Source organism: Larus michahellis, chromosome 3 (genome assembly GCF_964199755.1).
Source record: "Larus michahellis chromosome 3, bLarMic1.1, whole genome shotgun sequence".
NCBI classification, from domain to species: Eukaryota; Metazoa; Chordata; class Aves; order Charadriiformes; family Laridae; genus Larus; species Larus michahellis.
Window position 1 is genome coordinate 40,001,235 of NC_133898.1, and position 24,443 is coordinate 40,025,677.

At 53.7% G+C, this 24,443-nt stretch overlaps 3 protein-coding genes across 9 annotated transcripts in view; 2 read left to right on the top strand and 1 right to left on the bottom strand.

The window, feature by feature from the left end:
* The first annotated feature begins 221 nt into the window (after positions 1-221).
* Positions 222-11,196, top strand: GTPBP2 (GTP binding protein 2). The gene is made up of 12 exons (XM_074579802.1): positions 222-473; positions 2,733-2,759; positions 3,392-3,576; positions 3,872-3,980; positions 4,530-4,727; positions 4,989-5,163; positions 5,808-6,027; positions 6,467-6,602; positions 7,013-7,071; positions 7,828-7,999; positions 8,279-8,443; positions 8,874-11,196. Exons 1-12 carry the CDS (start codon positions 285-287, stop codon positions 9,069-9,071), a joined length of 1,833 nt encoding a protein of 610 aa, XP_074435903.1. The 5' UTR covers positions 222-284; the 3' UTR covers positions 9,072-11,196.
* Positions 11,197-13,299: 2,103 nt separating this feature from the next.
* Positions 13,300-23,130, bottom strand: POLH (DNA polymerase eta). 2 transcript variants are annotated; one of them, XM_074579801.1, is made up of 10 exons: positions 22,874-23,130; positions 22,647-22,781; positions 22,353-22,564; positions 21,757-21,926; positions 18,602-18,705; positions 17,463-17,582; positions 16,746-16,869; positions 16,014-16,079; positions 15,155-15,318; positions 13,300-14,289 (listed from the first exon to the last, which is right to left on the bottom strand). In XM_074579801.1, the coding sequence occupies exons 1-10, from the start codon at positions 23,023-23,025 to the stop codon at positions 13,434-13,436; spliced, it is 2,103 nt and encodes a 700-aa protein (XP_074435902.1). In that variant the 5' UTR covers positions 23,026-23,130; the 3' UTR covers positions 13,300-13,433. The 2 variants fall into 2 exon arrangements, with proteins under 2 accessions (XP_074435902.1, XP_074435900.1); XM_074579799.1 differs by having other exon boundaries at positions 22,317-22,564; positions 22,874-23,090.
* A 131-nt stretch (positions 23,131-23,261) lies between these two features.
* Positions 23,262-24,443, top strand: part of XPO5 (exportin 5) — a 30,500-nt gene continuing 29,318 nt past the window's right edge. For 5 of the 6 annotated variants that reach the window (XM_074579803.1, XM_074579805.1, XM_074579804.1 and 2 more), the window contains exons 1-2: positions 23,270-23,448; positions 23,759-23,880. In XM_074579803.1, coding sequence (XP_074435904.1) covers positions 23,344-23,448; positions 23,759-23,880 — 227 coding nt within the window. In that variant the 5' untranslated portion in view covers positions 23,270-23,343. Of the gene's footprint in view, positions 23,449-23,758; positions 23,881-24,443 lie in introns of all 6 variants that reach the window. The other variant, XM_074579806.1, reaches the window with a different exon arrangement.

A 24,443-nucleotide genomic window follows, 5' to 3' on the forward strand; every position in this document is an offset into this window, starting at 1 on the left:
GGCCGCCAGGCGGCGCCGCCTCCCCGGGACTCCAACTCCCATCCGCCCGCGCGGCGGGGCGCCCATAAGGAAGCGAGCGGCGTGCGCCGCGGGGCGCGCCGGGAGCTGTAGTTCGGGGCTCGTGGAGCCGCTGTGCCTGCTGGGAGCTGTAGGCGGGCGGGACTCAGTTTCCCGTAGCGCCGCGCGGCGGTTGCTGACGCGGGGGCCGGGGCGGTGGGGCCGGGGCGGGGAGCCCGGGAGGGGAGCGGACGCCGCACCGGGGCGGCGGGGCCGCGCCGGTCGCCATGGACTCCCGGGTGTCGGAGCTGTTCGGGGGCTGCTGCCGGCCGGCGACCGGCGGGGCGGGCGGGGCGCTGCGGGGGCGCGGGGGACCCGCGCCCGGCAGTGGCAGCGGTGGCGGCTCGAAGGCGAAGAAGAAGAACGGGCGGAGCCGGGGGGGGAAGGCCAACAACCCGCCGTACCTGCCGCCTGAGGTGAGCTCCCCCGGCCGGGACGATGGCCGCCGCGTCCCCTCAGCCGCGGAGGGGGCGACCCCCGCCCCGGGGCCTGGCGCCGCGGGGGCCCGCGCCGCTCCTGTCAGGGCCGGGCAGGGCCCGAGGGCGGGGGGCGGCGGCGGAGGGATGGCCCCCACCGAGCGGTTCGGTGTGAAGCCCGGCCCCGGCAGGTTTCGTGGCGGGTCAGGCTGGAGGCAGGTTCTGGAGAGGGTCCCGGCGCTGTCGGTGCGGGGTCGCGCCGGGGGTGGGCTAGCAGCTGGCGGGCGGCCCTGCAGCCCCGGCCCCGGGAGCGGTGTCTCCTCCTGGCCCGGTGTCTCCTCCGGGGTTTGACGTGGCAGCCCCCAGTGCTAGCGAGCTGCCTGCGTGGTCCGCCAAAGCCGGTTCCTTGGTAGTATCTCGCTGCCTGGCATCTGTCTGTGGGTGCTTTACCGTCTGGGAACTAAATAGCTTCGGAAATAAAGCTTTGCTCAACTCGTAGTCCCGAGCATCCTGTTCGCATCTCTCCCTGAGAGACGTGGGTGTAAGCCCCTTTCCAGCTGCCAAAGTCATAGACACTGTTCGGCAGGTTCTAGTGACTCCCTTCCCAGCTAATTTGACAACTGTTTTCTTACATGGAGATACAGATGGTACTGACAGAGTCCGAGGCACTTGCCTCTTGCAGAGGAAAAAATGGCATTGGTAGTAAGTGGGTGTGTTGGTTAGTTCAGGCAGTTGGCACTGCACTAATGGGACTGTCACTGCAGGGAGCATTACATTCCCCTGGCGTCGATTGCTTGGCCCCAGTCAGTGAGCTTTCTGTAAAATATAAGAGTCTGAGCTGGGAGGGAGCGATTCCTCCACAAGGCAGGGCTGTGGCTCTTGGCAAGAAGGGAAAACGGCACTTTGCTACTGTTAGATCTTCTCCACGGGCAGGATTGTTCCCTGCAGCCGCAGTTTAGTTTTTGTTCCTTTCAGCTGGAGGCTGGACAGCCCCCTGTGGTTTGAGCACAGCTTCCTGTCCCTGGTTACCCTGTGCAGTATGTGGCCCAGCAAGTCTAGGCTTGTTGCTTTTCTAGTCTCAGCTGTGTTCAAAGAGACCCACCCCCTTATTTAGACGACAGCACAGTATGTGAATGTGTTTTTCTTAGAGCTGGAAAGCTGGTAAGGGAGGAAAACCTTCCGCAAGTACCCTTTTCTCACTGCATAGCTCTGCTGCCTGAGAGCTGAGCTGACAGTTCAGAACTTCCTTCTGTTGGTCTTTTGCCACCGTAAGCACCGCTGTGTTAGGAGCTGAGCTAGAAGGCAAAGAGAGGGCTATCGCCTCTCCTGACGTGTAAATTGGTGTCCTGAGGAAAAGGAAGTGCTTAGTGTTGGCAGCTCCATTTAGTCTGCCAGGGTATTTGACTTCCTGCAGGCTTCAGCCCTTTCTGAGTGGCCCTTAGACCAATTCAGGGGGAAAACTACTTAAATATTGGTTATATGTTCTTTTTGGAAAGCTGGGGCCTGTTGTTGTTGAGTGAGCTTGGTGATAACACAGGCCTTTCTGTGACAACCCCATCTGGCTCCAGCCCTTCCTGTGAAAGTTCTTCTGAGCACATTGTGTAAAGGGAGTCCCGATTAGGTCTGGTTCTCCAGAACTGCCAGGCCAGTGACCAGCTTGCTGTACTGCAAAGAAGTCAGTAGCTTGCTTCTTTATGCCTGTAGTCCTTCTCTTGCAGAGAGAAGAGACACAAGGATATGGAAAGGAGTCAATGAAAAAATAATTGAGGGAGGGTATCAGTGTGCAGGAGAGGAGCCAGCGGCTTCTGTTCCCAGTTTCTGTGCACATTGGGTGGATGGAAGCTGCTGGGTAGGGTGGGAGTGGGATGCAGTGGGTGGCATTGTGGGTCATGGATGGGTGAGGGAGGAGACTTTGTCATCTGCTGGCCTGTGCCCTTTTGAAACTGGAACTCTTTCGCTGTGACTGTTAGACTGTCTGTATTCTTTATTGGCAGTAAAAAATCCTCCCAAAACAGTAATACCGTGTCCCTCTCTAGTTTTGTCCTCTGTTTTTCATGATGTGAGATACAAACATCAGAAACAAACCTAAAGTAAGTTCCGGTTGAGTGTAGGAATGAATGGCAGAAGAGGCTGTGACCTAACACAGTATATTTCTGTCGCATTCCCCTCTCTCTGAAACTGTCAGCATGTGCTGCAGAGTATAGAAGTCCTTGCTGGTGCAGCATCTAACCTTTCTGTCTTGTTTCGTTCTCTGACCAGGCAGAAGATGGGAACATCGAATACAAGGTGAGCCTTTTGAGGTTGCAAAAGGAGATCTTGCTCCCAGAGGGTTATTTTGCAGTAACTTCACGAAAGACAGCATATGGGGAACATGTTCAAGGAAGGTACAGAAAAGTGGACACTGTACAAAGGAACTATCGGTCATCTTCTGTGTCTCTGTACCTAGCAATAGACAGCATGCTGAACTGGAAGAGTTTGATCTCAGTACTCGTTTTTAGAAATCTGTTTTAGGAGATGAGACCCATTGTGTTTTTCAGAAATCTTCCTTTCGAGAGAGAGCCGCAGGCGTCCCTGATAATCATTTGTCACTTCTTGTGGCTGTCCTGCCATTTGCACTTATTTGGCTCCTGTGTCAAAGATAGGTCCCACAGTGCTGTCTTTACCCCCACAGCAGGCAGGGTACAAACCCCTTTGGCAAGATGCAAGAAGTTTTTCTACCATATATATGCATCTTTGTGAAATCCTTTCTCACCAGTCCTATAGCTTCTGTGCAGATGCTAACATGGGCTGTGTTTTCTAGAGGTGGGTCAGAGTTGGGGGCATTGCTTCGTGGTGTTGGGTTAGGGAGTTGCTGGCTTGGGCAACGGGATTTCCTCAGCATCCAGGCTATGACTGTAACTACCCCCTCTGTTAAACAGCTAAAGCTAGTGAATCCCTCGCAATATCGCTTTGAGCACCTGGTGACACAGATGAAGTGGCGACTACAGGAAGGCCGAGGTGAGGCCGTCTATCAGATCGGCGTGGAGGACAACGGGCTGCTGGTGGGCCTCTCAGAGGAAGAGATGCGTGCCTCACTCAAGACACTGCGCCGTATGGCAGAGAAGTATGTGTTCCCTTTCACCTGCAGGAGCTGCAGGCATAAACAGCCTCCAGTAGAGAGGCTTGGCCACAGGAGTCCCCTGAGGAGCTGGTGGCTCCATTCTACAAAGCCCCTGTATGACTGAAATTCCCTAATCATGAGGCTCTGGAAATACAAAGGCTTTTAGCTGGAAGCTTGAGGCTCCTTCTTTGCTATTTCCAGTTTTCATCCCATTCACTTTGCCAGCTGTGATTGTAGAGGTGCAAGAGCTGCCAAGTACAAGTGTGTGTCTCACTCCTTCCTTTCGTCTTTGTGGCAGGGTTGGGGCTGACATTACGGTGCTGCGGGAGAGGGAGGTTGATTACGACAGCGACGTTCCCAGGAAGATAACGGAGGTGCTTGTCCGAAAGGTGCCTGACAACCAGCAGGTAGGGACCTGCGACTTGGCCATCCTCCCCTGCTGGAGACTTAGAGGCTTTGTGCAAGCAGCTTCCTTTTGGGATGGGAGCTCAAACCCTAGAGGCGTTTTGTCATAGATTGCCCTATAGCAGATGCTTTAAAGAGCTGCCAGAGGGAGGCTTGATGATAACGCTTTTCATCTCCAAGACTGTGGTTGAGGCAGATACTGGTAGGAGAGATTGCCTGGATCAGAAGCGAGAAATTATTTCACTTCTACAGCAACAGTTTTGATGCAGGCTAGTGTGCAAACAAGGAAGGGTGTAGAGGTCCTGCTGCAGCAAATGTCCTCTTTTGTGATATGAAAGCCTGATATACCACAGCACAATTCTAGAGAGTGTATCACAACTCCTGTGCAGTGGTTTGCTCGGAGCAAGAGCAGAATCTGAGCAAGATTACACTGCACAGTGTCCGTCATGGAGGAAGCTCTCTGAGGCACTTCTCCACTGCCATGTAGTGTTCATGCACACCCAGCACAGCAGCAGTTAAGTTTCGTGATTTCTTTGTTCTTCTTCCTGCAGTTCTTAGACCTGCGAGTAGCTGTGCTGGGGAATGTGGACTCAGGGAAGTCAACCCTGTTGGGTGTCCTAACGCAAGGAGAGCTGGACAATGGGCGGGGCAGAGCACGCCTCAACCTCTTCCGGCATCTCCATGAAATTCAGTCAGGAAGAACGTCGAGCATCAGCTTTGAGATCCTCGGCTTCAACAGCAAAGGAGAGGTGAGAGAGTGGGCTACTGAACTCAGAAAGCTGGAGGAGAATAGGACTACTCTCCTGTTACAACTGTGAGTGAGCACAGCTCTGTGTCCTTTGGGCTGAACCTGGTGCTACCTTACCCATTTGCAACAGATGTTGTTTCTTGCACCTATGGTGAGTGATCTTTCCTCACTAATTCTAAGGTCAAAGTGGATAGATAAGAGCTGGGTTTTCTTCACTTGCCTGGTGAGGCTCCTTCTCTCACTGAGTCCTTACGTTCCTCAGGTGGTAAATTACAGTGACTCCCGAACAGCAGAAGAGATCTGTGAGAGTTCTTCCAAAATGATCACTTTCATTGACTTGGCTGGCCACCACAAGTATCTGAAAACAACCATCTTTGGCCTCACCAGCTACTGCCCGGACTTCGCTATGCTGGTGGTTAGCGCCAACACTGGCATTGGTGAGTGTTGCCTTACCTGCATGGATTGACAGCAACGTGTGAAGAGAAATGAAGAATAGGGGGAGTGGGTCCTTTTTAGCTGGGAACAGTTGTCATAAAAAAAAAATACTAGTCTGGAAGCCTCTCCTGATTTCTTGTAAGCTGGAGCCTATGAGTGCCTGGGAGGGGCGCAGAGCTGGGATCCTCTTATCAGCTGTAGACTGCATTAAACTGTACCCTGAGCAGAGTCTTTGTTTGGAATTTGAGGCTGTGTTTGTCAGAAAAAAAAAACAACCAAAAACTTTGACATACTCATAGGAGTGCTGAATCCCAAAGCCTTGTCAAAGGGCAGCTGGAGTTCTGCCACATCTTTCCTTGACATTTTTGTGACTGTTTTCTGTCAAACTAGCTGAAGAATGAAAACTACTGCATCTTTTTGAAGCAAAGAGATCAGTCACAAAAATTCTTGGTGGTTTTTATTTTTCTGGACTGATGTTTGGTTTTGTTTAAAAGAATAATTTTGCTTTTTCATTGCCTGATGGACTAAGCAGTTAGGGTGAAATCTCTAGAGTGGGCCTGTGGGAGAGTCAGGAGACGTAGCTGTCCCATAAACAAGCAACAGTGGTGACTCCTACTGCACCTACACTCTCACTTGTCTCCTGCAGCAGGGACAACGCGAGAGCACTTGGGCTTGGCCATGGCCCTCAAGGTCCCCTTCTTCATTGTCATCAGCAAAGTTGACTTGTGTTCAAAAGCCACCGTGGAACGGACAGTGAAGCAGCTGGAGCGAATCCTCAAGCAGCCAGGCTGCAACAAGCTTCCCCTGCTTGTGAACTCAGATGACGATGCTGTTACAGCAGCACAGCAGTTCGCACAGTCTCCCAAGTAAGGGACAATTTCTTTCGTCTGCTGGGAGCAGGCGATTCAGACTGGGCTGCTGTGCGGAGATGGGGAAGGGTGGCCACAGGGGAGGCGACCACATCTGGAACATCTTGGCTCCTCATCAAGTTTTCTACCTTGGCGTTCTCCAAGAAGGCATTTTCCCCTCCCAGGCCTTTTTTTGGGTTCTGGAAGCAGTAGGTGCCCAAGGCTGCACTGGAATTACTTTTCAATGACTGAAGAGCGGGTTGGCAGGGGATTGGTGCCTCGACCAACCGTTGAGGCAGGGGTTACTGCAGAGTAGTGGCCCATGTGCCCTCCTGCTCTGGCCATTTATTGCTGTAGTCTCTGTCCTCTTGCTGGACTCAATAGATTCAGAATCCTAGCCACCTTCTGCAGCTGCGCTCTGGCCTTCTGCTTACTCCTGTCTGTTTGTGTCTGACAGCATCACCCCAATCTTCACACTGTCCAGTGTCTCTGGGGAGAACCTGGATCTCTTAAAAGTCTTCCTCAACATCCTCCCTCCACTGACCAACAGTAAAGAGCAGGAAGAACTAATGCAGCAACTCACAGAGTTTCAGGTGTGTAGAGGTAGTTGGTTTCCAGTTCTGGTACTGCACTCATTGCTGTGACACGTAACAAAACTCTGGGGGATCTGGACACCATGGGGAGGGACATGGTGAACTCCTGGACTATTGGGAGATGTCAAAGTAAAGAAAGGACTCGCCCCTCGAAAAAAGCCTGTTAGGCTGGGCTCTGTCCTAACTAAGGGATTCCTATCTCAGAGATAAGATTGTTTCTGTGGTTGCCACTTAAATGGCAGAGGTTCTTCTAATGGGAAGGCAGTGGGAACTAGTGAAAGCTCTGAGATGGTGTCTGATGTCCATCAGAGGGCTCACCTCACTCTACACAAGGGGCGGGCATCTTGTTCTCATTCTGGAGTGATATTTCAGAGCTGTCTGAGCAGCTTATTCTTGTTGCCTTGCTGCAGGTCGATGAAATTTATACTGTGCCAGAGGTGGGGACTGTTGTGGGAGGAACTCTGTCGAGGTAAGTGAGGCCAGGCAGACAAGAGAGGGTGTGAATGGTTGCTGGAGTTCCCACAAGGTCCAAGTCACCCGCTGCAGATGGAAGCAGTGTGAGGCTCAGTCCTGACTGCTGCCAGATGACTGAGCCAAGTGAGGGTAAAGCTCCCCAGGGTATTGGGAGGTGTCAGGAGCAGACCATTGGTCGTGGGCTGGCAGGGAGAGAGTCTGCTCTAAAGTTGCTGGATTAGGAATGTGACCAGTAGTGCACTGAAAGAAGGCATGCTGGGACCCAGAGTCAGCAGAGGTTAGCTGTGATCCCAAGGCGTTGCGTTCCTCATTCCTCAGGCAGGGGGAGAAAAGGTAGAGGGCAAGTCCTCCGATCCCAGCAGAGGTTATCTGCATGCTACCCCATGAGAAGGTGGCTGTCCCTCAGTGTTTGGGACTGATCAGAGCAGTATGGCTACCAGCGCATCCACACAGAACAGGTGTCAACTGCAGTCTTTCCAGCAGAAACAGTGCAGAGTGGCAGAGCACTAGGGACATAATGGCCCCTGTCTGAGGGATACCTGGTATTCTTAGGAGTGATAATGTGGCTTTCGCTCCTAATGTAGGAAATCCCTGTTCCCACCAGCTTTGCATCCCTGTTAGTTGGTCCCGAGTAAGAGTCCAAGGACACTCACCTCCTTGGCCCTGGGGAGTTTGTGCAGGTTGATCTTGGAGGGTGAAATGTATTCTTTGTCTCCTGATGAACTCTGTCCTGCTCTTCTGCCCTGGGCAGTGGGATCTGCCGAGAAGGGGAGAACCTGGTGGTTGGTCCCACTGATGACGGGAAGTTCCTCCGGCTGAAAGTGTGCAGTATCCAACGCAACCGCTCTGCCTGCCGTGTGCTGCGGGCTGGGCAGGCAGCCACGCTGGCCCTCGGACCCTTCGACCGCTCCCTGCTGAGGAAGGTGAGTCCTGCTGTTGCTGGGTTGCTCACTTGTCCTATGAGCAGGACTGGAGGCTTTCCTGGAGATCCCCCATTGGTAGGGTGGGAATGAAGTGGAGATGTTTGCAGGAAACTCGCTGGAAGGGGAGGAAATGGCCAGGCTACAAAGTAGGATGAGTACAAGGCTGAGAATGGGATGCAAGACCGAGTCGCAGGGTGGAGATGTGTTTGTGGGTTTTGGGGGCTGTTCAGAAGCGAGGGGACTGCCCCTAACTGGTCTGAGCTTTGGGTTGTTGTGCAGGGCATGGTCATGGTGAGCCCAGAAATGAACCCCACCATCTGCTCAGTGTTTGAAGCTGAGATCGTGCTGCTGTTCCATGCCACGACTTTCCGGAAGGGATTTCAGGTGACGGTGCACGTGGGGAATGTACGACAGACTGCTATCGTAGAGAAGATCCATGGAAAGGTAGGCATGAGAGGAAAGAGGAGGAAGATGGACCTCCCTGTGGGGTTTGTTTGGATTCCCCCATGCCCTCTAGTAAAGCTTAGGGGCTACTGGTATCCTGAGTAGCTGTGTCCCTTCCTAGGAGCACACTCCATCCCTTTATCCTGCCCATTTGGTTGCTTTTCCTCCGAACATGTTAAAGAATTCCCTTCTCACAAAACAAGCAGCATGATGGACTACAGCAAGACTGTGAAGGGAGATGAACCCTCCATTCTCCAGAGCTTGTGTCTTCCTGTCTCCTCTTATCCATACAATAATGGGAAGGGCTCAAGCCATGTAGTCTGAGGGAGGCAACTTGCTCATTTGTCTCATCTTCTTAGCATCCACATGCACCTCTCCTGCATACATTGGTATGGTAGATGCATCTAAGCTCTCCCCTTTTTCTTTTCAGGACAAGCTGCGGACAGGAGAGAAGGCAGTCGTCCGCTTCAGGTTCATCAAGCACCCCGAATACTTGAAGATCGGAGCCAAGTTGCTTTTCCGTGAAGGAGTCACCAAAGGCATTGGGCATGTCACTGACCTCCAAGCCATCACCACCAAAGAAAACGGCCTGGAGGAATCCCTGGGGCCTGGACAGCTGAGCTTCTGACTACCACTAGATCAGAGAGATCTCCACTCACCAACACCTGGGGAGAAGGATGGAAGCTCCTGTGGCTTTCTGAGTGATGCCTGGAGCTGCTGCTGTCCCATTCTAGTGTGGGTGTCCCTTCTCCGCACTGTGAGATGGAGCCTGGGAGAGTTTCTTGCATTCAGTGCCGTACGTGGGGCAAGTTAAGCATGTTCTCCACATCACCTGCAGCTTTTGTTAGCCTGCCCTCCTTCAGAATAGATCAGAGGCACCTGCAGACCTGGGCAGGCAAGTTCTGGCTTTGTTTACTGTTTGAAAATTACTGGTTGGGAGGAGCAGAACCCTTGAAGACTGGCAGTGAAGAGATGTTTTTCCATCTCTAACACAAGATCTGGTTCCATTTCTGCTCTCTGAGCACTGGATTGATAACAATCCTCTCTTGAATAATCCTGCAGCACAGCCTTCTGGGCAGGGGATGCAAGAGGCCCTGCTACCCACAGCAGGGCCTTGATTGAACCTCTCAGAATGCATCCAGGACACTTTTTAACCATTTTAATCTTGGTTGGCTTTAATCTGCTATGTGTCCATTTGTGTGTTGGTTTTGCATTACTCCAATCTGAGTGTCTCACTGTTGGACAAACGTCCTGTTCCCTACTCACATGTACGCACTCCTTCAGCATTCTGTTTTCTGACTCCCGGGAAGCTGTGGCTGCTCCGAGTGGCACAGCCTCCCGACGTAACGTCAGAGTTTGCACTTGCATACGTTCCTTGGAGCAGCTGGGCAGGAGGCCGTTCCGTGGAGCAGAGTGGGGCCTGGGCCTGTGCTGGCGTGTGCAGGCTGTTTCCATGGATGTTCAGCTGCGGGTGTCACCTGCACATCGGCAGCAGTGGTTTGCAGTGGGCTCCCTGGTGTGGCTGTTCCAGGGCCCGGCCCAGCTCGCTCCTCACGTTTGCCTTGTGTGTGAGGAGGACAGGCTGTGTTACTAACACAGGACCAGGTGGCTTCAGTTGTTTAGATGTGAATTGACAGTGGCGTGACTTTAGTTCTGTTTCTCCTGGAGGAAGAATTCCTTTCTTTCCCTTGCCACTGGGGTTTGTTGTCAGAGGAAAGCTGGTGTTGCCAGCAAGGACTCTGTGCACAAAGAGTGGAGCACGTTTGTCTCCCACTCGCTGTCGTGCAGCTTCCCTGTGTGACCATTACTCTGGGCCACTTGCAGCCTGGAGGGTGCAGCAGGGGCCGTTTAGCTGTACATAGGCTTTTGGTTTTATTGTTGACTGTTAGACCAAATGTGTCAGCTGTGAGCAACAGGCCTTCAGCCAGCCCCATCGCATGGCATGGTGGCCTGCCAGCCCTGACCGAAGAGAAGGGCCTGTGATAGCACTTGGACACCCAAACAAGCCCTTCTACTATCCTGAAAGCAAGTCCTGCTTCTGGGCTGCTGGCACAGGCAGTGCCTGCGGGGCTGAGCAGCCCGTGCTGCTCTGTGGACGTCAGAAAGCGGCACTCTCTGCTGGGGTGGGCTCTAGCAGGTGGGGAGGTGGCAACTGCACCCTGCGAAGAGCGTGCTGAGGCGTGGGGAAGCCAGTGAAATGGTGGTATCAATGAAGGGATTCAAAGGCAGCTCAGTCGTAACAGGAATGACCTGTCCCTTGCGGGGAGCACTGACATAGCTGAAAATCTCCTTCTTCCCCATCAGCCCAGCAGTGAGACGGCAGCTGCTGGCTCAGGGTCACTGCTCAAGCAGGATCCCTCTTTCTTCCCATCCTGGTGGTGGTCTGGGTGTTACAGTGATGTGGTCTTTTCACCTGGGCCTGCAAGAAGGACAGACCCAGCTGCCAGGAGGCTCTTCCCTTTGGTGCTAGTGGCTCACAAAGCAAGCTGCCTGGGGGGGTGGAGGGGGAACTCCACCTGTTTGCAGCAGTCCTGGTGTTTTCTGCCCCAAAGTGGGCATGGGGTGCTGTGACCTTCTCTGAAATAGCTGATGGCTGGTCTCACCTCATCCCTGCCATCTGTGGCATGACTGTTCTTGGTGCCATGCTCTTCATAATTGCTGTTTTGTTGTCTTGAATTTTTCTAATGCTGGGGTTTGTCCCTGTTCCCCAAGCATCTATATATAAATGTACAGAATAAAGATGTTTTATTGAGCTTGCTGGCTGAGTTGTACAATGAGCGAGGGTAGAGCTGGGCTCTTGCCCTGCTGCCCTTGGAGCTGGGTCACGGTTGCAGATGGCTGCCCTTCACCCCTTCCCGAGCTTCCTGCATTCAGCCCTATAAATACCATCCAGTGGCATGGAAGGAATGCATGCGCGCTGCTGTTTACAACTGTGCTCTCCCAGCTTATCTGAGCAAGCCTGGGTGTGCAGCCTGGGGTGACAGGCAGCCACGTCACCCTGAGCACAGCAGTTTGGGCTGTTGTGGGCGGAACAGGCTGTGGCGAGTGCTTCCTCCCAGCCACAAATTCCCCCGAGCCTAATTAAAGGGATGTTTTCTAGGGCACACATCTAACTGGTGGGTTGTTTTTAAAATAGCTTTGACCTTATCAAGGGGTTTGTGACTGCCTTCTCTCCATGAGAAGAGGTTGCTCCCTTGGGACAGGCAGAGGCAGAAGGGCTTCCCTGTGGAAGTGACTTGTGTCACTGAAGGGATTTGCCTGTTCTCAACTTGTTTTTGTGTCAAGTAGTGACATCTGCAGAGTCCGGTCCTGCCAGACACTTAGGAAATGAGACGTGCCGCTGTCACAGGAGCGTGAGACAACCCTGCCAGACTGGTTGCTATTTCTCTTTATGTGATGACTTTGGGGAAACTTGTCACTTTGTAACGTGAGGACTGTCATTAATGCAAGTCACTCCATAATTCCTTCTTCTGCCAATTACCAGCAGAGCTGCACGCACCACAATGAGCTTCTTGTGCTTCCTGAAATCTTGCAACAACTGCATTGTCAAGTATTAGACCCACCACCACCACCAGCAGCTTCCCAGCACAGGCTGTCTGCTGGAAGGAGAGCAGCTCAACAGCTGGGTGCAAGATGGTACAGGTCAGAAAAGGGGAAAAAGCACATGCAAATACAGCTGCACTTCGCATCATTATCTGCTGCCTGAAAGGTTCTCCTGAAAGGTTCAGGGAGGGGAACCCTGCAGCTGATGAAACTGTCTGCAAACTGTGTTTCCAAACCCCACCCAGTGCTGCCTTGACGTGGCACGTTCCTCCCCCCTCGCCCTAAGAGCCCAATTCAAATTATTGGCAGCAGCGCTTCTGGAAGAGGCTGGCGGGCTCCAGGCAGCAGACAGTGTAGTATGGAGCCGAGCCCTGCCAGGCAGCTGAGGGCAAGCACATCTCTTGCCCTGGAGCCACTCTCACCCCCTCTCAGTGCCTGCTTGTCCCCTCCATGGTATTCTTTGTTGGTTGTGTTGTAATTTGTGGGGTGCTGGGGCAGCCACGCTGATGTGAACTGTGGCCCAGAGAGCTGAACTAGTCATTTGACAGAGGAGGATCAAAACAGGCACCTGTCATCCGGTTACATGTAGTTATCACCCAGTGTCTGTGAAGGAGGAACGATGTTGTTATACACGCTTTCTGTGAGGAGGAAAGCTTTCACAGAGGCCTACGTGACTCTGACGTATTGCCCCTCCCTTCCATGAGGACTCTAGACTTTATTTATGTGCTTATGTGTCAATAGCAATTATCAGGAACTGGTGCTGAGACTCAAAAAAGCACACCAAAAAGTATGCTTGTTCAGCACCAACTTCCTCAAATCTTATTTGACAGGAGCAGTCTTTCTTGTGTGCTTCAGAGCTGGGGACAAGCATCACACAATGCGGTGCTACACAGAGGGAATTTCCAAACCATCTGTAACAAAAATCCTTATGAGAGAGGAATAAAAATCAGCGTCTTCCAGGTGGAGAGGGGAGAAGAAAATACAGGGCTAACCTACCATATATAAGTTATACAGTAAGGGCAAGGCCTGCAACTGTAGCCAGAGGAAAACCACTATGAGATGAAGGCTTCATACTAAGTTACTGAATAGGGGTTCAAGCCTAGGACTTGGCTGGGGCTTCCCTGCAATAAGCCGTTACAGTAGGAACAGAAAGCTGTAGAACAGAATTACTGAGCAGTGATGTTATGGAAACACCCATAGCAGGAGGTGTAGGTGACAGCATGATGCACCTTCTGGTAGCACTGAGCAGGCAGAGGCAAGCTAGCTGCCACCAGCTAAATGGAGTACGTCCAGCATCATATGCGATTCATGGGTTCTGGGTCCACATAATTTATTAGACTTTTCTGCATTAAAACCTGACAGGCAGTATAAAAACTTTTAACTGTATTTAAAAACACTGATTCTTTAAAAATACTGATTATCTAAAAACTGCCAGCACGGCTGGGAGTTAAGGAGGTAAGCGCTTAAAGAAAAAATCTAAAGTTCTCGTCACGCCTTCTCTGGGTCGTTTTGCACTAGATCCTGCTGGAGTCTTGGGCTTGTTCTTCGCCTTGGTGGGAGACTTGGAAACTGCAGCCTTTGAGTTGGGAGCTGCTGCTGGAGCTGTGGGAGCGCTGGGCTCCAGGAAGGAGCTTTGCAGCTCCAGAGCAAAGTGGTAGTCCATGTGCTCTGGGAACTCCCACACCAGCACGAGCTGGCCACACTTCTCACAGCGCTGCTGGTCCCCCGGTGATGCTGGAGGGAGCAGGGCAAGCTCAGGAGAAGGTGGCAAATTCTGCTCATTTCCCTCCATAACTGGCTCTAATTTCAGAATGGTCCTGGAGCTGGGTGGAGTCGAGGGTGTTTGCGTAGCATCAGACAGCGACTTCTCAAAAGCAAGCCTCTTGTAAGGAGACCTAGGACTCCCATCTCTGGGACTCTGCTTCACAGGGGACTCCAGGTCAGACTGCAGAGAGGCAAGTCCAACACCATCCCTCTCTTGGTGCTCCGGGGAGCTGGGCATAGGTGACTCTGCAGTGGTACCAGCAGGCAGGCTGGTTGCTGCCACCATCTGTGACTGCTGCCTTTCTGCCGCCTTTTGGAAGAACGACTCAATAGCATTAGCTGGCTTTTGCCTAAGCTCTTTGCTTGGGCTCCTGAAGAACTTGACCTTGGGCCTCCTAGAAGACGTGTTTTGGCCGGCAGTGGCAGTGCCATCAGGCTGGGCATCACTCGTCAGGAAGGTGGCAATGCCTGCAGAGAGATGCGTGGCAGGCTCTGTGAACTTGTTTGCCGAGAGAAGCACCGATATGAGCGGTGGAGACCTGCAAAGGACAGACCAACATCAGTTCGGACACCAGCCTGGGAAGCAAGAAGTCTTTTGAGGTAGGACATTAAGCAACATAAAATGTTCACAGGCAGGGGACAGGGGAACTGCAGTATCTGGCAAGGGGTGGGAGAGACATTTCCTCTGAAAAACTGTTAGTATTGCTACCTCCAGAACACAGTCTCACAGACATAGCAGGCTGTGTTGGGCAGAGCAGGAAATCTCTTACCAGCATGGCATTTCCCAAAGGAAAGGGCACTGGAGCAGGGGCAGCCAGCTGCCAGCCTGGACTTTCGGTCCACCACTGGCCAGAGCTGCAGCGAGACTCCCAATCAGGGCGAGAGGGCCTTAAGGGAGCAGCAGCTATTAATGAGTTAATACAGGACCTTCTTGCCTTAGCTATGCCTCAGCCTTCACTGCAGAGCAGGAGGAAGGAAGGAAATAACAATGAATATGGAAGCTGTGCACCTTAGTTTTCCTTCCTGCCCCAACAGCCTTCTCCCAAAAAGCACCTTTGTCCTTAGGGGAGGAAAGCAAGGCGCAGCTAGCTTCTCCAGCCCAGCAGCGCAAGAACTGCCTCGCTCCAGCTGGACACCCCCGAGGCCAGTAGCAATGATCAGCTCCAAGTACAGAAGCCCGAAGCGTCTGGCCAGATGTGGGGCTGGGAAGAGGCCAGGCTCTCAGAGCCGTCCTGCTGCTAACAAGCGGGGGTCGCTGCGCTCTGCTGTGTGTGTGCTGGGGATTGCTTTTCCTACCAGTCAGCGTAACACTCGTTCCTTTCTGTCAGGCCCCTGGCTCACCCTACACCTCCTGCAGCAGAACAACCCCCGACGGGGACGTGAACCACTTCCTCCCACACTCACCAGGCCGCCTGGTGAAGCCCAGCCATGTTGCAGTTCTGGATGAGGGCAAAGGCATCGTTGCACATCTTCTGGGCATCATAGCGGGACAAAGCGCAAAAGCGGGACACCCTGGTGTCTCCCTGCATGCGGATGACCACCATCAGCTGCCTGGCCACTCGGTGGTTCTGCAGGGAGAACAGATAGTCGAGTTTCAAGCGACCTCTGCAGGACAGAGCAGGAAAGGCCGAGGAGACGGCCTCGCTGCCCAGAACCCTGTGCTGTCAGCTACCACCTCCCGATGACGCAGTGTGACAGATGGCAGCTTGTCCTGCCTGGCCTGATCTCCAAGGGACGAGATACAGGACAGCAAGCGCTTGTACAGCTGTGCCACACAGGATGGGAAGCAGTTAGTCCTCGCTTTCCTTCAGAGTCAACTGCGTGCCTTTTCTTGGCCACCCTGGCAGTGATGAAGCTAGCAGATTAATCTCACCCTGGCCTGCAGTCTACCATTTGGATTTGAGCATATCGCTTCCTCTCACAGCCCACAGCACAGGCATCAGCAAAGGGCTTGCAAGGGAGCAGCAGCGCAGCAGGATGAAGGTGTGGTGGCTTTCAGGTCCCCGCATCCTAAAGCACGGGACAGGGACCTTCCTCAGCCCTGCAGTATTCTGGGGCAAAACCATCCTTCCCTGGGTGGGCTCCTACACACCTCTGCTTGGGGGCACCTCAGCACACGGGCACACATCTGAGGGCGAGCAGATTTCTTCCTCCGCCACACACTGCCCTCAGCCTCCCGCAGAACAGCTCACGGTACAAACGCGCTGCATGGCTTCCTGAAGGCCAGCAGGGAGAACGCTGTTCCCACGCCTGCCCTCCTTACCTGGCTCCTGTCCTTGGTCAGTCTGGATTCCAGCTCCAAGGCCAGCTGCAGGAGCCAGTGTTGCACCTGGACAAAACAGTGGTAACGGACAGGTTGGGCCTCTGCTCACAGCAGTGCCAGCACAACGCTCTGCACACGGAGGAATGCTGGAGGGGGATCAGACTGGAATGGACACAGACTATCACGAGGCCCCATCACAGGAGTACTCCTGAAGAAATCAGCCCAGGTGAGGATTCAGTGCTGGAGGCAAGGCATCGTAGATACCATACAAGTCCTGCAGCATTATTACTAGACTTCGCCAAGTAATCTGGGTCCCCGGCCCATGATCTCTCTTTGAGTCTCCCTATAGCTCTGTGGGAACCTCTCCCCAGCTAACAGGTAAGGTCCATCCTCCCTCTTTCTTTGGGCTAGTTACCTTCTTTCTAGCAACCAAGCCCTTTAAGCCTGGCACCGTGAATACCTTTTGAACAGCACAGGCCCATAGTTTTGCTTACGGAAATTACAATAAAGTTGGACTTCTTTGTGCAGGAGTTCGTCAGTGCATTTCTGTCAAAGAGGGGTTTCCCTAATTTCTGGGGCCCAAACCAACTCCTCCCACTGAACCCCTAGGCTGAATTTCAGGGCACCAGGACACAGAAAAGCAGCAGTTTTACAAGCTAGTCTCAGCTTTTAGCATTCTCATCTTCTCCAGTGCAAAGGCCAAGCCTTGTGCTAGATGTAGGCTTCTCCTACCTCCTTCTGCGTGGCCAGGGCTGTCTTCCCAGGGAAGTTCTTGCTGCAGCCAATGGACTGGGGAAGGTACCGGTTTTTGACAGGTTCATCTTCAATTCCTCTGCACAAGTCATAGAGCCAGGACCTGAAAGCCACAGACAGGCAGGCATCACTGGGCAGCAAGTCAGCCTTCTGCTGAGCCGTGCTTTCAGCTCTGTGCAAGCTGTGACTCTGCCTCTCATCCCCAGCTCTGTAGTTGCAGCCGCAGCTGAACAGGCAGGCTTCCTTCAGGCCACAAATGCCTGTCAATGCAACTCCTCTGCCTCTTCTCCTGAAGTGGCAGCAGTTCAACAGTCCGTGGGGCACCCCAACCGCTGCTCTGGGCCCAGAAGTGGTGTTTCAGGCTCCAGCCCAGCCTTGTAATTTCCTCTGTAATGAGGCTGCCAAGCCTGCCTGGTTCCCAGCCTGCAGGGAGCCCTTCCACAGCTTGGCCCCAGCCTTAGACACTGTAGAGGAAGGCAGAGGAGCTGGCTGACAGGCAAAACGTTATCCTGGGGAGTGTGCCTGGGAGCAGGCGAGACTGGAAACCCGTTTGTGGGCCTGCCAGACCAGTGCTTCTCAAAGATGTCACTGAAGTTTTACCTTCCAACCTTCCTAATCACAGCAGAACAATCTGTGACCGAAAGGAAGTGTCAGTTCCTGCCAAGAGCCAAGTTGTGGCAAGTGATTTATCATTACCCAGTTTTGTCTCCAAAGTGAGTCTGGAGCTCTGTCTCACTGTACTGTGTCAGCTGCCCGATGTACTCTATTCCCAGGATGTCTGTGATGGCAGTACCAAGCTTGCCTCCCAGGTTACGGCTACAGCAGAGAAAGAAAAAGAGAAAGAGAAAACACAAATGAAGCATCATATGGAGACTATGCCAAGTCTATGCTGTCCCTGGATGGGGACAGCTAGCAGCAGTCAGGAACTAGCAGGATTTGGGAAGGGAACACTTGATACATAACAGCTTTTCTGCTTGTAGTAGAATGACACATAGGACTTGAAGTGGGAACCGCTCTTGGCTCACCCAGTTTCAGTGCTTCTCCCAAACCACACTCTGAAGAATGCCTCACACCAGTCCCTGCTTCCTCCTACACAGACAGGTCCCTCCCACACACACCCCTCTCCATCCCTAGTGAGACACTGAAAGCAGAGAGCAGCAGTGCAGGTCTGGAGAGCAGAACCGGGGATGCATTCTTCTGGCACAGCGGTCCTGGTAACTCTTCTCTACACCAGGAAAAGTACTAGTGCACAGTGTAGGTGCTCAAAACCAAATCACATCTGCTCTCTGGGAGCACAGCTCTGTCACTCCCACTGGGGCACAGCTTATGGCCTCCTTGCCCACAGCTGCTCCTGGCTTATACCTGTGCACCCCAGCAATCATCTTCAGCACTGCCCTACCCAGGGACAGGCTGCCCACAGGACACTAGTGGGCCGTTTGAGTGTGGACGCTTCACTGGCAGGGCTGCGGTTCCCAAGCACGCTCCTCCTGAACTGTCACTCACAGCTGTGAGGGATTACTGCCAGGATTTCCTCTCCATTTCTTAGAAGCATTGATGAGCAGTTACTGTGGAGTTGAAAGCCTTTGCTGGTTGCTATCAATTAGCATCAAATTGCTCTCTGTTAAGGTGTCCAGGAACAGTTCTGCTCACACAAGCAATGATGACAAACCAACAGGAGTGAGTACCACAACAATGAAGACAAACAGGGCTCTCTTCTTGATAAAAGCCTGGATTGTGGAAGCGCGGCACCAGCGTTTTGAATACAGGCTCTTGCCACAGAGCAGCTCAGCCTGAGCCCTGGGCTGCACAAAAGCAGGCAGCTCCCCAGTACTTACATATTGCCGACTGGCAGCTGGCTGAAGAGCTGAGGGACAAATCGTGAAGATACTAGTGTCTGGCGGTTGGGCTTGTTTAACCCACAGGCCAGTTTTGCCAGTGTCTGTTAACACAGAAGAGGGTGGAAACACTGTTATTACAAACTTTGCACGGATTTTATTGTGACTCTACCTAACGGCTTGTGCTGTGTCACCTCTAAGGGCTGCCTTTGGAATAGCTGCTAGGAAGGACACGCAGGTTGCACCACTGCTTGCTCCCAGGTAGTACCCACCTTGGGACTTGGCATGCACTGGCTGGGTGCTCTGAAAGCACTGCTGCTTCCAGACTTCTAGCTCTGCAAAGGGCTAGACTCCTGCTCCAGGCAGCTTAGGGGATCTGGGTCTATCACCTGTTCTGGTTGGCTTAGTTTTCCATCAGGCAAGCATGCTAGAACTTCCAGAGCATCCCCATAATCCTCCCCAGGCTATTTATCTCACTATGTCTTGCTCCTTCATCTTCTATGTTTGTCTTGCTTTTTCTCAGTGTCACTATTTTATTCTTCTCTCTGCGAGGTCCACAGCAGCATAATGCTGCAAAAGGAAATCTGCAAAACACAGAAATGCTAGCCTGGAAGGGATGTTGTCTAGCTTATCTGCAATACAGCCTCCGCTCCCACTATAATCTACCATAGGATCAAGAATACACAGACCAGCCTGAAATACGTTTAGCTGGGTGTTTGGGGTTTTTTTGAACAAGTCTAATAATTTCCTCTTTCACTGCTTTACCACACATCCTATAACTAAGCAAAAATTTCCTTCCTGCCTATTAAGCTATGAACTTTATTCACAGCCTGTTTTACAGGCTTACATACGTTCTCTTTTCTAGACAAAGTAGATCCCTTTCCTTCAACTTTTCATACCCAGTCATTTTCCAGATGTCCAATTATTGTTATTCTTGTTTCACTGGAGACTCTTCCAAGTTTACCCACATTGTTTGTAAAGTGAAGTGCTTCAAGCTGAACCAATTAGTGAGACTTCATGGGGAGAAATAATTTACATTTTCTGACACCTTCTCTAATTTGCACATGCTGAAACAGGATTTGCCGTTTCTACAAGAGCACTCAGTTTACTGACTCATCCTGCTGCTTGTCCACAGTAACTCCAGGCTACTTCCTGACTTATTGTGACTTAGCCAAAAGCCTGCTGGTTGCTTTTTTCCTATAAAACACTAAAACAGTCAGTGAGGAGCATAAGAAGCACTCCTCGGCGATTTCAGACTGTTTCTAGACTTTTCAGCTCTAGTTTCATCTCCCATAAGTCTCACAGCCCAGACACATCTGTGCTTAGCATCACCTGAATTCCTACAGCTGTTCCCTTTCTATAGGCTTCATTGGAAATCATAGAACTATAGAACGGTTTGGGTTAGAAGGCACCTTAAAGATCATCTAGTTCCAGCCCCCCTGCCATGTCCAGGGCCACCTTCCACTAGACCAGGTTGCTCTGATCATCTTGGTTGCCTTCCTCTGGACCCGCTCCAACAGGTCCACGTCCTTCTTAAGTTGGAGGTCCCAGAGCTGTACGCAGTACTCCAGGTGGGGTCTCACCAGAGCAGAGTAGAGGGGCAGAATCACCTCCCTCAACCTGCTGGCCACGCTTCTTTTGATGCAGCCCAGGATGCGGTTGGCTTTCTGGGCTGCGACTGCACATTGCTAGCTCGTATTGAGCTTCTCATCAACCAACACCCCCAACATCAGCTCTTAGCGGACCCCAGACAGATCCCTCCAGGATCTCACTCTTAACATCCCCATTTGAGTGCAACTCGCTGAACAAAATCATTATGGAAAACAACGCACGACAGCAGCTGCAGAAACAACTGGACTTTGATGCTGCAGCTACAGAGGATTTCCTGCTGAGTGAGATGCAGGGTGGTTTACTGAGAGCACCCAGCACTTGTTTCAGCCTTTGCAAAAGGGGCTTATCTGTACAGTTATGACTTTAAAAGTGCAGGCTCTGGGCAAAATAAGAAAAGGATAAAGACTAAATGGATGTTTTGAATCTTAAGGGAGGCAAATTTCATCCTAGACTGCTGCAGAAACAACTGGAACTATTAGCAGCTGTACACAGGTACTGGAGCTAGTTCTGCACCAGCTCACCTTGAAACTAGAGCAGGCTGCGAGGCAGAAATGAGCTAGATGAAGATCACTGGTGTAGAAATTTCCAGTGGAAGGGAAGTTCAACTTGCCTTTTTGCTCTGCTTAGCCAAGAATAGCAGAGAACATCCCTGCAATCTCTTGCAGCTTCTCCCAGCTTCCATTAAGTTTCTATGCCAGCATTCTTAATTTTTTTTTTTGTTTTAAAGGGAGCGAGGAAATTATGGTGTACTGTGCTATCCCTGCAGAGCTGTATATCTATACGAGCAAGCACAATGCAGATTACCAGGGCAAAATCCTACATGTGGCTGTGCAGGACACACTGCAGTGCCTCCACGGCCAGCTCGTCTCTGTAGGTACAAACCTTTTCTGCAAAAGCTGAAACAAGCGCTGGGTGCTCTCAGTAAACCACCCAGGAGGAAACCCTCTGTAGCTGCAGCATCAAAGTCCGTTTGTTTCTGCAGCTGCTGTCATGCACCAAGTGCTCCAGCGACTGCTCTCAGCAGCTGGCTGAGCATCACCCAAAGCACAGCCAGCAGGGGTAAAGAGTGATTGACCAGAAAGAGGAAAAGCAACCCGATTCACCTCAGTGCCCCAAACCGATATTCTTCTTCCTCCAAGTTGCTGGGAATTTGTGTCAGTAAAAACCATTCCCTGGCTACAGCCAGTGTTGCCTACAACTCAAGGTGGATATTTCCTGCTTTAAGCTCTCATTTTTTCCTCAAAGAAAACTCTCCTGGGGGACTTAAAACCCTTTTCCTCCTAGTGAGCTAACTCATTAGGGTACGCCAGGAACGCAGGCAGTAAATTAATTGTGTGCTGACTGCATAGGCCACATCTCTGGGAAAAAAATTCCTCCCATTCTCAGATGTCCTATAATTTTCCTGAAGGTGTGCTCGCATATGGCTGAGTTCCCCCCTCAGCTCATCTTCTATGGGAGACGTGGAAGAGTGCACAGGAGAAGGTCTACAGTATATTCTGACTCTGCTACTCAGAAGAAATCAGGCTGATGTGTTACACGTGTACCTTGTTGTGCGAAATTCCAGCTGAACATCTGAATTCAGTGGCTGCTTCTACAGCCACCCTTATTTCTTCCACAATTACTGCACCCATGGTCAGCTGCAGGTCAGGACAATCAGGGTTATCAAAAGACAGCGATGCCAGCCACTCGTGCAAGCCACGTTGTCGCAGCTCCTCTGCAAAAGGGACACAAAGGGGATCAACGTGGGCATTTCTTGCTGAGCCTAGCAAAGGGACTGGTAGCCTCAGCAAGCCCCAGCAAGCAGCCACACGCTTCTGTAACCGTGTACCAACAGCAAGGACAAGAAGCAGGCACCTTAAAAGCCATTCATTGGGGAAAACATGGATACTATTTACCGTGCTCTTGCTCTGGGGGGGAATAAAGCAGCCCACCCTCTAGCTCTGTTGGGAGTGTTACCGATGGAGTGGGCCAGCAGCACTGGGCTCCTTTCTCCCTGTGGTGTTTGCCTCAAAGCACAGCCGTTAGAGCTGCCCCACTGCGGTATGCAAAGCACCGGCCCCGGTGGCCAAAGTCCCCTGGGACTGGGGACCGGGTCAGCGCGTACCCTTCTCGTCAGGCTTAGGGACAGATCGGTGTGTACCCTTCCCGCCGGGCTGGGGTCCGGTCTCCTCGGGCAGCCCCTGCACGAAGGTGGTGGGCAGGAGGGCGGCGGGCAGCGGTTGCCCCCGCAGGGCCCGCAGCCGCTCCCGCACGCTGCCCGTCAGGTCCAGGTACGCCTCGTCGATGCTGGCCCGCTCGATGGCGGCGAAGCGCGACAGCACCTGCATCACCTCCACGCTGGCCTCCCGGTACCTGCCGGGCGGCGGCCACAGCATCAAGCCGCCGCCCCGCGTAAGGCGGACCCCCGCACGCACCCACACCCGTCCCCGCTCACCGGGTGAGGTCGGCCTTGCCCCGCGCCTGGGGCACCCGCGCCAGGGCCAGCTCGGGGCACATCGCCCGCGCCTCGGTCGCCCACATCCCGCGGGACACGCCGAAGGCGCGCGCCTCGTAGCTCACGGCGATGACCCTGCAAGGAGACACGGAGAGCGGTGGCGGGGAGGGGGTACGGGGGGGCCGGGGCCCGCCGCCGCCACCGCTGCTACGGGCGGCCGCACTTACCCGCCGCCCTGCCACTCGGTGTACTGCACCACGGCGCAGGGGCGGCCGCGCAGCTGCGGGTCGAGGCGCTGCTCCACCTGCATGAAGAAGCAGTCCATGTCCACCAGAGCCACCACACGCTCCCGGCCCCGCGGCACACCCCCTGCCGCCATCGCCGCCTCCCGCCCGACTGACTGCCCGACTGACTGACTGACCGGCCTCCCGCCCCGCCCCGCCCCGCCCCGCCCCACCCCACCCCACCCCTCCCCGCCCCGCCGCCTCCCGGGAGCCGTAGTCCGCCGCGCAGGGCACGCTGGGAGTTGTAGTTCTTCGGGAGGACGGGGGGAGTTGGCCACGGCGCATGCGCCGTCCCCGCCACCTCCCCCGGCACATGCGCAGAGCCGCCGTCGTGCCGCGCGTGCGCCGCGTGGCGGCCGCCCCCCCACCTATCGCCAGTCGGTGGCCGGTGGCGCGGGCCCGCCGCCGCCGCCATGTCCGCCGAGCAGGTGAGCAGCCTCTGCGAGCAGCTGGTGAAGGCGGTGACGGTGATCATGGACCCGGCCTCCACGCAGCGCTACCGCCTGGAGGCGCTCAAGGTACTGGGCCGGGGAGAGGAGGCGCCGGGCTCTGGCCACGCGGGTACTCCCGTCCGCACGGCCCCGGGGCCCGGCGGGTGAGGGTGGGGTGGCGGGCCGGGCCGGGCCGAGCCCGGGCAGCCCCTGAGGCGCTGGGAGTCATCGGCAGGTGGGGGAAGGCGGCGGGGGCTGCGCCCGTGCGGCGCTGAGGGGGTCGGGCGGCCCCCCATGGCCTGCTCCCTCAGGGGTCGGGGCTGCCCCCCCCCGTTACCCCCGCCCCGACCCCGCGCTGTGTTTTAACTGCGTGTGCCTGACCCCGGCCCTTTCCCAGTTCTGCGAGGAGTTCAAGGAGAAGTGTCCTATCTGCGTGCCCTGCGGGCTGAAGCTGGCAGAGAAGACGCAGACGGCCATCGTCCGGCACTTCGGCCTGCAGATCCTGGAGCATGTGGTCAAGTAAGGCAGCCCGGCCCCGCAGCCCCTGCGCCGGCGGTGGGTGCCGGGCCGCTGCCACGCAGCCACCGGGGTGGGCTCTGAGCCCGTTCTGGCCCTTCCCGCTTCAGGGAGGCACTTAGAGGGCGCAGAGAGTCTGCCCTGCAGCAAAGGACAGTTGCTGTCCTGCTCTGTTTCTTTCCTCCCCTGTAAAAGAAGTGGAGGAGAAAATGGCTTTCAGGCAGGTCGGGAAGGTTAATTCACCAAGCTCCTAGACTCGTTGACATCGCAAGATGTAGATAAGCACATGGGGTTATCAGCAGGTGCTTGCAGCATTCTCTGTCATTAGCCTCATGCTAACAAAGAGGCTTTGTATTAGTTCAGTTCTGAGATTCCTCTCTCTGCCGCCTTTGCAGACCTGATGCTTTGTGCTTTTGCTGCTGCTTCTCATGTCTCTTGACCTCAGTGGTACACGCCCATTTGCCAGCAGCAGTTTTAACTCAGCCTTTTCATTTAAGGGCTTAGGTACTGGCAGAGTCAGTGAGCTGTAGTGTCTCTCTTTAGTTTGGGTAAAGAAGTGATAGCTC

What these genes read in the sequence shown, in the direction of transcription:
- GTPBP2 (XM_074579802.1), top strand. Translation starts at nt 285, where the DNA reads ATGGACTCCCGGGTGTCGGAGCTGTTCGGGGGCTGCTGCCGGCCGGCG. An exon ending in CGCCGTACCTGCCGCCTGAG is followed by an intron (nt 474 to 2,732) that starts GTGAGCTCCCCC and finishes TTCTCTGACCAG; the next exon opens with GCAGAAGATGGGAACATCGA. An exon ending in TAGAGAAGATCCATGGAAAG is followed by an intron (nt 8,444 to 8,873) that starts GTAGGCATGAGA and finishes TTTTCTTTTCAG; the next exon opens with GACAAGCTGCGGACAGGAGA.
- POLH (XM_074579799.1), bottom strand. Translation starts at nt 23,025, where the DNA reads ATGGCGGCAGGGGGTGTGCCGCGGGGCCGGGAGCGTGTGGTGGCTCTG. An exon ending in CCCTAAGCCTGACGAGAAGG is followed by an intron (nt 21,927 to 22,316) that starts GTACGCGCTGAC and finishes TCCCTTTTGCAG; the next exon opens with AGGAGCTGCGACAACGTGGC. An exon ending in GGGCTTCACCAGGCGGCCTG is followed by an intron (nt 14,290 to 15,154) that starts GTGAGTGTGGGA and finishes TGTCCTTTGCAG; the next exon opens with GTCTCCACCGCTCATATCGG.